Below are 13,051 nucleotides of genomic sequence, written 5' to 3'. Positions count from 1 at the left end.
CGGCATAGGCATTAGAGGCATCTGAGTATAGATAAAAGCCTGTGTCGAAAGCGTAAGACAGGAATAATATATATATATATATATATATATATATATATATATATATATATATATATATATATATATCATATACCCATTCTTATATAACGTCATCGTAGTGACGTTCACCGTAAAATATCAGCCGAGTTATTTCACGGTAAACGTCGAGATATGCACGATAAACGTCATCGGGTTTGGAGTTTACCTGAACTACATTAGCAGCTAGTTGGTAAATAACGTAAACAAACGGAATGGCTGCCTCTTCCCGCCTGCAAACCGATGTCACAAGCGAAAAAATTGAAGGGCTTCGAGGAACACGGGTATTTCTGGTGGCCAAATACGGAAATAATTTGGTGAGTCTTGTAATGTTTTCCCATGGTTTTTCTGTTACAATTCTCGTATTTTTTGGCGAAGCTCTAGCAAACATTCTGCCGTTCTCACGGCGCCGGCACTGTGCACGGTCTACCCCTGAACAGGTAGTGAGCGCGTGGCGTAACAGCGATGTCGCGCGCGCAACGACAGTTGACATGTCAAATCTCATGTTAAACAAACAAAATGGCGGCCCCTCTCCGCGCGAGCTCCGCATGTACGACGATCAAAATCAGAATAGATTTAAGTCTGAGGACAGCTTTTGATCGGTTACAATTGTAATAGCATATTGCACCTTAAAAGGTTCCTCCTGTAAAACGATTTCTGAATCTTGGTGTCATTCTTCAAAGGGGTTCATTGAGACATGGAGGACTTGCAGTTATGTCGCGCATGTTTAAGCCTGTTCACATAAATATTCCGATATTTGTGCGCAAGGCGTAATGAAGTAAAGCCTCAAAATTTAAGGTTTTTCGAAGTGTTAGTAAAATTATTGGCATGGGTATTTGATAAATCGGTTATTACCCAATATTGCCTGTTCCTTGTGTCGTATCAGCATTCATGTCATTTGTGTTGCGTAAGACAATCGACTTCGTCTCGTGTCTGACGTAGCACACTTGACTTCGTCTCGTGTCTGACACAGCACAAATGACACTCATGCTGCTACGACACAGGAATAGGTGATATTTGGTATTATATCATACCAGTATATTGATGGTACAAATACTGCAATCTGATTGGTCGAGACACGAAAAGAACCGTGGTATATAGGCGATATACCACAGCTGGCATACGTGCGAGCTCTCAACTTGAGCAAAATCCGTTTATGACGTTCCATGCCAGAATTTAAATATACTGTTATGATATAATAGCAATCAATCACACCCAGCGATGGTATACCACTCGATTTTGACAATTTCACTTCATATATGCACTCGCCATCGCTCGTGCATATATGTCGTCAACTGGTCAAAATCTCGTGGTACAACGCCCCTCCCTGTAGAGATTTTATCTCGAAGCGTCCCTCACGTGGCCAAGACGTGTGAAGGTCATTGACTCAGATCGTACGAGAAGCAGATAAGAGATAGTGTGATAGTTTAATTAATTAATTATTGGTTAAGATTTCAATGAGAACAATCGAGAACGGGATATTCCATGGTGTGATCTTATTTAATCTTAAGAAACAATCAAAGACTGGCGGGAAAATTACCACGTGATAACTTTTGTAATTATGTAAGTTTGAAGATGTATTTAACTTTGTAGAGAGCTTAGACTGAGACTTGAGATCAGACCGTTGACAGTGAATGACACGGTCGCCATCTTGTAATAAAGTACAAGGGTGTGTTACAATCTACATATTGGTTTGTCAGCTTCGGTACTGAAAGCATTACGATCCAGACTGGTACCTCAACTCGTAAATTCCCCTAACTACGAGCGTTACAGTATACCATTGCTGGTTGTGCTTTATTGCCTAAATAACGTCTAAGTAGTATTATTCACGAAAATTCTTTATGTACGAGGGTTAAGGTAGATTTCAAAATGTTAATGGTTAAAAAATTCAAAATTTTATTCAACTAATGCAAAGTATTGTCATGCTTCTACAATAATATTGATCAAATTAAGGAGTAGAGAAACTAAGTACATATCCCCGCAGAAATGAAATTTCATCCTTATAACAAAAATAATGTATTTTCTCTCAAAACATATGCGACATATCTTTGTTTCGATACCCTTAAGGACAAGGAGCAATGTAATAATTATATAGGTACAGCGCGTGTACATGTGATGTGCATTTAATTTTTATCAACAAGTTAATTCGAATTTCCGATTTGCGTAATTGTTGTCCAAAAAATTCTAATTTAACTGATAGCACTGATTGCAAACGATGTCATTTTTCTCATTATTATGCATAAATAAATATTTGTGTGCATTTTCCGCAAAAAACGACGAGAATAAAACCCGCTAGTATTATAATGGCTACAAAAAGTCACGCTAATTCGTATGAGTTAATGGCTCAACAAGCTTATACCTATAGCCCAAATGAAAGACCAACTTTAATAACGAAGTTTCACGAGTGCAGTTCTATTTAGTAACAGACCTGAATTCACGATCAACGCTCTTGTCTTTTTGTTTAAGCTGTGTAATGGCTTTACGTAAGGATATTTTAAATTATTTCCTTTCAAAATCAAGTCCATAAAATCATGGGTCACCGTGCAAAACGTAGTGCTATAGATAAACATTATCTATAATCTTTTGACACAGGGAATTCAAATGGCCACCATCCCTGTGTTATCTCTGTTGTCTGATTCATTTTTTATTGTCACAAAATTTATCCAGTAAAAATAAATAAGTTATTCCATGAGCTTCAAAAAGAAAACCCGCAAAACAGAGGGTATTGTATCCGACAATCTGTCCCAAAGTTTCATTTTGCATTAAATTGTATAATCCTACCGTCGATATTTCCTGTTGTGTGGTCAGCTGTCGGTCCTGTGGACGGAGTCGACGTTGAACCACTTTGGAGCATCCAATCAAGATCGTCACCGCTTACAATGTTACTCCAAGAACACTTGCCATCCTCAAAATCACAGTGGCCTGAAACGAAGCACAAGTTTCGCCAGCTTGAATGATCATGTTCTTTAAACTTGTTTAGTCGATAAAAAGTACAAATTGACATTCGTAAAAATTTTACATTTCCTGTATAGTGTGCCAGCCGATAATTTGCTGCACTCGAGCTCATTTACCTTTCAACTGTATTTTGATTGAATCGAAGCCCCTCTGTTGAATATTCCCTAATATCTGGGCCGACAACGCCACCAAAGAATACGATGGATTTAAATCAAATGAAACTGGGAAATATTTTGAAGATCAGTGGAAAAATATCCATTACAACTCATTGTTGCTTATTTTCTCAGTAAAGCGCTTCTAGCGCATTCGACAGATTGCCTTTTGCAACTTGACTTATACGTTCTAGTTCCATACTTCAAACTTTGAACAACTCATACAAAAGTGAGTGTGCTTCTCGTCCTTAAAACGAAAAGGCTGAATTTATAATTAAATCCTTTAAAGAGCAATGCAAACATCAACAACCGAGGAACAATGAACACGAAAATTAATTTAATATTAACTCATTTGAATAATCATTGAGTGAAGCTCTGCTTGAAGATACAAAATTGTCCATTATAATAGTGTTGTTTGTCGGCCATTAAAAGAATAAATGTCAGTGTCTTGTATAGCTGGCCTTAAGTAGTATTCACTGTTGCTAAGATTCACAATGCATTTGTTGTCTCATTAGCATATTTCTAACGGATGCCTAAAATTATGTCTCTCCTTCTCTTTCTCCAGTTCGGCTGAAGGGTATTTTGTTGCAAAAATACAAACAGAAAATGTTCGAAGAGTCATACTTCCTCATCTTACTATTCTACATATAAAACTTACTAGGGTTTGGACAGTCGATGTCCATGACTTGTATGTCGTCAATAACCACGTATCCGGTCTCACCAGCACCTCGTACAAACTCAAACACGACTTGGAAATTTGCCTGTTGAGCCAAGGAGACTCTGCCAATATTCCACCCGTCTCCGATTTGTAACTTTCGTTCCAAGATCGGCTGTCTCAAGTTATTATCGATTTTAATTCGGACGCTGAGCATTCCGACGTCAAGCCCTTGCCAAGCGAAGAAGAACTGCAGGCATTTGTTCGAATCGAGGGTTAAAGTGTCGGTCAGAAACCGAGCTGTTTGAGATTCGTTCGTTGATGTGCCCTCGACCAATAGGTAGTGACCTAAAACATAGGAACTACAGTTGCTTGGTCAACTTAAATTTGCATATAAACAATATATAGTAAAATAATTGTTTCAAAATTTGCATACATCCATATTATATCCAAATTTACTTCTGTCAGCATATTTACTTCTGGAATCCTCTGAGCACACTGCACAACTTTAGGTCAGTATTAATACTTTATTCAACCCTAGGTAAAAAAAAATAATCCTCAATATACATACAGGTGATTGAATTCCTTTTATAGGGCACTGATTGATATTTGTCATCACATACAGAAATTATAATGTCAGCATTCATATGTCATATTCAACATCTTTGCGTGATGAAATAATAATATAAAACGAAGTCCAACGAATGGTCATTTTCTAAATGAAGTTAAATACAAACGCACTAGGAAAAGTCTTCCAGTACGGCCACACTCTTGCAAGATTGCTAACCCTTCATACCAATTTGCAAGAGTTGGGATTTGGCCGAGCTGTTTTGACTGTTGCGTCTGTGCTTAGTGACTGAGTGCCGGGCGTTAATTTACTGCATTGTATCATATCGAATGCTCATTCCATAACAGAAGGGCAGCTTTGAGCCTTTAGACTAACGTCCAATTTGGGATGAGGTAATTCCCAGGCTTTGGTATTGAAAGGTCAAGTTCAAAGCTTATCTGACGCCGACACCTTACCTGTTCCACTTTCATAGGTATGATCCAAGGACGGTCCTATGCCATCATCACCAGTGCTGATCGACCAATCAAAATCGTCAGTTCCGTCATTTGTACCATTGCACATGGTTTCACTCTCAAAATCGCAACCAGTATAAGCTGAAGAGTCGTACAGAAAAATGAATCGTTTTGGCAAAAAATTAAAATAGGGGATGGCGTGGGATATTAAAGAAGTATGCTCCTCGAACGTGAAATATTTAAACTCTCACTTAAATTTTCCTCGGAATCTTCCAAACGTTCTCTTTTAAAACCGAGAAATAATATCATAAGGTCACTGTGCAAATTTTAGTACTAGCGAAACAATGAATTCAAAATTTACCGGTATTTGAAATTCGAAATGGCCGCCGCCATCCCTGCGTTAACTCCATGGAGAAAATAATATTTTAGTTTTTCGAAAAAACTAGGCCTGGGAAAATTTTTCTTTCTCCAAGAGCTTTAAAATGAATACCCACAGATGGTAGATCAGAAAAGAATTGTAAAATCTTGAGAGTCTGAATATCTGTGTCAGTGGTGCGATCTAGCTTAAACGAAAACAGTGTCTATAGTCTATTCGCGGTTTCGCTGCAATGAAACAACCACACCTGTGAAGTTAGTCTGGACTGTGAAAACAGACAGCTTCCCGTATCAATTTCCGACAAATGATATATCAGAGTGGTCAGCCCAATCTACCACAACCTCCGCACACCCTCTCAGCTCCAGACATTCATAACCCGTGCGAGAGATCGCAGTATAACGGACGGATTCCATGTGACTGTGCCTTTGCAGAATTGTTTCAATTCATCGCAGTATATTATCTTAGATAAATTACTATCAGATGATTACTATAATTCAATGTTACAACATTTGATCTGCCAAACAAAACAAATTTTGTATGAATGTAATGATTACCTAATGTGCAATATCCATCTGCAAGTGTTATATCATCCACAGCTATATCGCCGTGGATTCTGAAACCTTGCTGTGCTTCCAGTACGATGTTCCTGGTTGAAGATGAAGATGACTTGAGAGAGACCCTCGCCTCGTTCCACTGGTCACCATACGTAGTCTTTCTGCTCCATATGGCATCGCCAAGCGTGGCGTTTGACTTCAGGTAGACATTGAGTGACCCAATATGTGCACCATAGATGTGGTACCTTAGGAATGTAAACAATATTTGGTTTAAAAGTATTTGTTTCTTTAGAAATCTGAATTAGGATTTTGTTTATCTATAACTCAATGCATGCAAGGTACACACTTAGCATGTCTATTAACGTTGTAATTCAAAATATTGTTCAAAAAGTGAATGTATTTTTTGTCTTTAAGAAATAGAATGATTTAATCGGTTTGTGTCCGAAAATCATTTATTAATATTTATCCCCTGCAAACGCTGTCAATGCTGGACAAGGCCCCACATCACTGGTAGTGATGCTGTGCCCCAGCCAGCTACAACACCAGCAAAATTAAGGAATACCCAACTCATGTCTTTGTGGGAGAAATGGGCCACCAAATGGGTGACCATTTAATGAGAAACTGTAACTGTAAAATACATCAAACAGGCCACTAATTGATGACACGCAAACATAATACAAAACGTGTGACCTTACAATAACTAACCTACTTACACTTGTGATAAAATTAAAGTTGCAAAGATGAGATACATCAATTAGGCCACAAAATGGTGACCAATAAACTGACACACAAACAAATTTCCTTACAATGATTAACATGCTGCTAACTGTGAAATACATAAAGTGGGCCACAAAATGGGTGACCAATTAACAGTCTAACAAAGAATTCACCTACATAGGTAACTCATTTAATTTGCCCCAATCTTGTGGGGCCCAAACACGCCACAAGACACACCTTGTGTCGGCCCCACAAGAAGAAAGTCCACGTCACTGCAGCCCCTGCGAACAGTGACTTGTCTTGATTGCTACATTGACCCGTGCCGTGTTGAGAAACTGGCAAATGAACTGTGACTCATGCATGTTTCACAGATGTATGCAAAATTTATACTGGCACAGCACCAGTGTCTAACTAGCAATAACTTAGCCATCCTACTTATATACTGTGCTTGGCTACGCTACTACCCTCTGTTTTATTGCAGCAATAGAGGTAAACCCGTAACAATTGTAAAGTCTGTAAACTACGTTTTGTACTTTATCTACAAACGAGTCTTGTTGACCCCTTCTTTGTATTACTACCTTGGGAAACAAGGAACAAAAGTCGAATTGAGTAATGTATTTCCTACTGTGGCTAAACAAAACCAAAGAGAGACTTGCTCTAAAAAACAGAGATTAAAAAACCCTTTTGGAGGGAAAAATTCTCTCTGAAAAAGCCTAGTCAATCATATGGAATCACAATGCGTGGAATGCAAAGATAGCAAAAAATATTGTTAGCAATGTGAAATGGAATCTGCTAGTCTGGAGGAGGCGCATAGTGTGAACCTAAAAACTTCCTGAACTTTATAAACATATTCTAACCAGCTTCCTCCCCACCCTACAAAGCATACTTGCTCCTTATATGTGCAGGTTTCTCAAAAATTTTTGAAGTAGGCGGAAAATTCAGAAAAGTAGGCGGTTAGCTTCTGTGTGCAACCAGGTTCCCTGAGCAGGGGGGGGGGGGGAGGTGTGGTGTGGTGTTTAAGGGTTTTTTTAAATTGAAGACATTTCTGAGCAATTCCATGCATTCTTATACAGTGTATAAAAGGCTATTCCAACATACACACAGGGGGCGGGTTTCAGGGACGGCGTCCCCGTCTCTATGACCAAGAAATTTTAAATTTTGAAGTCACTTTGGAGTAATTTTATGCATTCTTGTACAGTATTAAAGACCATTTCAGCAAAAAAGAATAATCATTACCATAGTCAATTACAACATGTTTTCAAGGGATAAAGTTTTTAAAAAACGTCAGAAAAATTAATTTGATCATTCGGGCCTGTCAACTGCATTCAGTTGACAAGGATAATAGCAAAATTTCACCAGACTGTAGTGTAGAATTATGTTTAGCTCATGACTTGAACAAACATTTTGAAATACATCATAGAATAGGGGTTTTCACAACCCAGAAAACGATCCGCTGGAATCCTGGCCACCCTAGCTGTACAAAGTTTTTGACTGATTTAAATAAACTTGATTGAAGATACAGTAAAATCAAACAGTTTATTCAATTCAATGAATTATAGGAACACGATTTTCAGTGATTTTAATTCACAGTACTAATTTCACAATAAAACGAATCCGCGAGCTGATTATTGATTTTTTGGTGATGTTGAATATAATTGAAAAAAGAGAGGTAAATTTCAGTGTTCATGTTTGATAAAACCTCAAACTAACGACACCGAACGCCAGCCTGTACTACACGGTGTGTGTACAAAGCACCGGCAGTCAATTGTAACACAGTACACACAACTCGATATCGGTCGACCTGAAATTTGACACTGTGATCGACGTAGCGTTTCAAAAGTACGAAAAGTGAGACAAAGTAATTTTTGTTTTAGATTTTATCTAAACCTCCCAAAACCAACAGACAAAGTCCTTCTCTTACGCAGAAAATCAAAGTTTTCAAGCGTCGACTTTCTCTTCCGCGATACACACAACCAAGGCCCCTCCACAAAACGCGATGTCGATCGACTTGAATATTGGCATCGTGATTGACCATGGATGGATTGACATGACGTTTCAAAGTATGAAAAATGAGACTCAGTAACTTTTGGTCGCTTTAGATTTGATCAAAAAACCTACCAAGCCCATCAGACAAGGCCCTACTCTTGCGCAGAAAACCAAAGCTCTCAAGCGTCGACTTTCTCTTCCGCGTTTGAGAAACAAAAGTCGGCTTCATTCGGAAATGGTCGGCTATTCGCGGGCATAACGTAATTGTATGTAAGTCCAATTTTCGGCTATACCCGATGTGAACGTCGGAATAATTCGGCCTGTGATCGGGCAAGCGAGGTTGACCTCGAGAGCGGCCCAGTATGAGTACAACACGTTCGCTGATCGCGGTACTACAGTGATAGCAATAAGTTCACCGCGTAAATTGCTAGACTACATGATATAGCCACATCGGCACTTCTGAAATATTATCTCCTGCTTGCAAGACCACCAAAAAAATCAAATATTGTTATCAAAACCAGAATTTCAGGGCCAGAGAGCGATACAGTGCTGAAAAGTAGCCGGCCAAAATACGAAAGTAGCCGGTCAATTTGGCCGGTATCCGGCTAAAAATGAACACGCTGCATTATGTGTCACTTGAACATGTTTAGGGACATCAGATAATAAGCCAGAATGGCACAACTTACTGCAGCCCCTGCGAACAGTTACTATGCTAAACTTGGCCTTAAACTGATATCCTATATAAATACTTGTTCCACAACTTAACTGATTGTACCCAACGACCATTTAGGCAAATAGACTTCATACGTCAAGAACCTATGGATGATTGCTGGAGAGCCTGTTTTAAAGTAGCAGTAATGCACTCATATTGATAAAGGAAGGTTAAAAAATTGTCACACTGGCAAACCAGAAAACACAGCTGATTTCCCGTTAAATTGACTCTACTTGAAAGGGGAAGCTGGCTTACAACATTTGACTCTGTACCACGCACGGCGCACAGTTGCTGTACTAAAACTGGGTCTTCAACTGGCAAGTAGATTCCAAACATCTGAAACCTCTGATTGGTTATTGGAAGGCTTGCCTTTGTAAATATATGTGCAAGACATAGCAAGATAGATGAGCCATTACTATAACTTTGAAGTCTTATGTACAATAATACAGCTTCATATTGATCTAGAGAGGATAAACTTATATATCCTAAAGAATAACTGAAAACAAAAATATATGTCCATTTTGTAAAGTTGATGTTGTTGATTGTTGCCTTGTAGCCCTAGTGTCTGATGCAGGATTTGAATATGCTGAGTGGCAATGAGGTTAGCTGCCTTCTTCTTTTTGTACAGTTTTTTTTTTCCATGAGCCATGCCTGTTGGTGAAAACAAAGGGAGAACTAGGCAGAAAAAGAATTCGACAGAGTCTCAATAATATGGTTGCATTATACCTATTACATAGCTAATAGGTTGAGTGGCAGACAGAATCAAACATGGGAAAACCATTAAAGGAGCCCAGGCAGTAACATGCTGACACTGCCTCCCACATATGACAAGCGGATAAAATGACACTGCTGCTGACCCAGCCGATCCAACAATGTGGGGGAAAACACAGCTGGGAAACAAATTCCACAAAGGGAAGACGCTGTACCCACAGCAACACCCTACATATTGGACCAGCACAGCCAAATCCAACCATGAGGGAAATTCCACAAGGGAAAAATGCAAAAGCTGAACATACAGCAACACCCAACATAGTGGACCAGCACAGCCGAATCCAACCATGAGGGGAAAACCCAGCTGAAAAACACACTAAATTCCACAAAGGAAAAAAAGGTAAAATGCTGTAAACACAGCAACACCCCACATTGAGAACCTGTAATGGGCTGTACGTCCAGCAAAATCCAGCTTAATGGGAAGAGCAATAAGCAGGGCTGCCAAACATAATTCGCATGACTCAGTCTGACGCCACTTTGTTGCAGCAAAAGTTCGACCACAGCAATGAAATGTACAGCAAGCAAACTTTATGAAGTACAATCTTGACAAATGTGAACTAGCTGATCTTGAACACATAACTAGTAATGGTAATGAAAAAGCACACTAGTTGTAACCCAATGTTGGGCGACAAGTCTCTCGCGGACATGAAGTCCACCGCGAATTTATATCTCTACTACAACTGCTCTCATAAATTTGAACTGACTGAAATTACTTCGCGTAGAATCCCTCAGACTGACAGCATATGAATGCTCCAAAAGAAGTGCATACGTCATTTGCCTTAACAAACTGTTTTTACCTGTAGGTGAAAACAGGTATCATATACTTACTTTAGCCCCATTTGTGGATAAGGTAATTGTTACCTACATGGAGTGATGTCAGCGTGACTCTACATCTGCCTTTTGATTAAAAGGACCGTGTTATAATGGATAGTGTTCTGCAGATATGCCTGTTGTTGATGCTGTGGTATCTCAAGTAGGCTGTTTTGACTGTGAAGATCTCAAGCTGAGTTGAAGCCCTTGCCACTGTTGTAGAAGCTGATGACAATGATGCTGTTGACTGTCTGCTGCTGAAGACAACTACCATTGGCAGGAACCATACCTGTAACTGCTCTTTTACTTGAGGCACTGGAGCTAGCTGCCTTCTTCTGTGCTACCTTTTTGCTTCGAGCCATGGCTATGAGCTAAGAAAAGGAAAACTAGGCAGCAAAAGGAAATTACCTGAGTTCCACTGAATAGTTTACAATAAACCAAACCGTTCCAAACTTATGACAGCTGGTCACATGCTAAACTACTGCAAATCTGAGACAGAAAACTGAAATTGCAACGCCCCCACAATGGACATGTGCACGACTACAGGTGATGAGGAAAAGAAAAGCTCTGGTTGAGTGGTAGCAAGATCCAAGGCATGGAGAATCCATTCAGGGACGCTGCCCTGAAAATACATCCACCCCTTCCGCAGCCAAAATGTCAAAGTTGCATGCCCAGCCGGTCCCAACAATGAAGGGGCCCTACAACTGAGGGAAAAAAAAAGCTGAATAACACAGCTGAACCCAACAATGTGGGAAAAAAACAACAGCGCTACAAGAGCAGCTGACTTTCCACCGAAGTGGAAAATGAACAAGCTGTAAAAACAGCAACAACCGACATTGGGACCTGAAATGGGCTGTAAGCACAGCAACAACTTGAACAAGCCGCGTGGGGAGAAGTATGTAGCAAGATTCACACACATGATTCCCATGTCCTGGTTTGATGCCACTCTGTCGACACTTCGACCACAGCTAAAACTTTAAAAAAATTAAAAAGATGCCAATGCTCGACAAGCGCGAAGTAAAGCACCGCGTACACTCGGTACTCGTACACTCCGATAATCCCGGCGCATACCCGGCGCGTTAAAGTGTACCCCGTCACTGTAGAATACTTGTAGCGATGACCGCCATAACCCGACATGTGACCAGAAAACACAAAGGGATTTCCCGCCAAAGCCTCCCTCAAGTTGTTGTACAGGGCGTCTACACGTGCATTGAAGTCCCGGATGTTTTCTGTACACGGGCCCCGGGCACAATGCAAAACTTAGCTTACAACTTATGAAAATAAACGAACGTTGAAATGCCGATGGAAATTCTGCATGAATAAAATAATCCTATGAGCAATAGCCGCTTGTGAATCATGCACACTGCAGAGATCGTTTGTACCGATGCCGAAAATACAAAAACTGGCGAAACGTCTCTCACGTACGATGTCCTCCGAGAAAGTTACCTCCGCTGGTACCCCTCACAAACACGCTTCGAACAAACAGAAAAAAATGAGTGAGTTCCGGCGCGTGTATTTTCCTAGACGGCGTATGAAAGAATGCCCCAAAAGTACTACACGGATAGGGGCATGGTTTCTTGTGAAGAAAGAAATGTTATAAATACCGTTACCGTTGTTAAAGTTCAGATGAGGTCCAGCTGCCGAAATGGCAGTCTTGCCTGGAGGACGTCTCAGGGCAAAAGAGGATGGTACAAGCCCACACGATGACCTCTTGACCCCCGCCACAGGCGGCGCTGTATGAACGTTTGCAGGAGATAAAATTCCTTACTTTTGTAACTTCTTTTATGCCATATCGCTTATATAAATTAAATTTAGCCATTTCGGGACAGAGATGGGTTAATCTATTAACTAGTCACAGAGACCACAGCAACTACAGTGAAGGGAGACACGTCTCGCAGGATTTGCATGTGAGTGGAGATAAATATTCTGGGGTAGTTACAGTATTCATTAATAATTCTTTCTTTTCTAAATGAGAATCTTGTAGGAGACATATAAGTGAATCGTAGACACTATTTAGCATATACCATAGATACATACATGCATATATATATACATAAACACGCAATTCACAGACAGACAGACAGACAGACAGACAGACACACACACACACACACACACACACACACACACACACATATATATATATATATATATATATATATATATATATATATATTTTATATACATATGTATGTATGTATGTATGTATGTATGTATGTATGTATGTATGTATGTATGTATGTATGTATGCATGCATGCATGCATGCA

The 13,051-nt window shown here is 39.7% G+C and overlaps 1 protein-coding gene across 1 annotated transcript in view; it reads right to left on the bottom strand.

The window, feature by feature from the left end:
* Positions 1 to 11,145, bottom strand: part of LOC139128660 (MAM and LDL-receptor class A domain-containing protein 1-like) — a 38,347-nt gene extending 27,202 nt beyond the window's left edge. The window contains exons 1-5 of the mRNA XM_070694395.1: positions 10,995 to 11,145; positions 4,861 to 4,998; positions 3,841 to 4,185; positions 2,857 to 2,997; positions 1 to 21 (exon numbers count right to left, since the gene is read on the bottom strand). The exon at positions 1 to 21 is cut by the window's left edge and continues 224 nt beyond it. Coding sequence (XP_070550496.1) covers positions 1 to 21; positions 2,857 to 2,997; positions 3,841 to 4,185; positions 4,861 to 4,998; positions 10,995 to 11,145 — 796 coding nt within the window. The remainder of the gene's footprint in view (positions 22 to 2,856; positions 2,998 to 3,840; positions 4,186 to 4,860; positions 4,999 to 10,994) is intronic.
* Positions 11,146 to 13,051: the final 1,906 nt, after the last annotated feature.

This window comes from Ptychodera flava, unplaced genomic scaffold (genome assembly GCF_041260155.1).
Source record: "Ptychodera flava strain L36383 unplaced genomic scaffold, AS_Pfla_20210202 Scaffold_63__1_contigs__length_709137_pilon, whole genome shotgun sequence".
Lineage (NCBI taxonomy): Eukaryota > Metazoa > Hemichordata > Enteropneusta > Ptychoderidae > Ptychodera > Ptychodera flava.
This window is presented reverse-complemented; position numbering and strand designations above follow the sequence as displayed.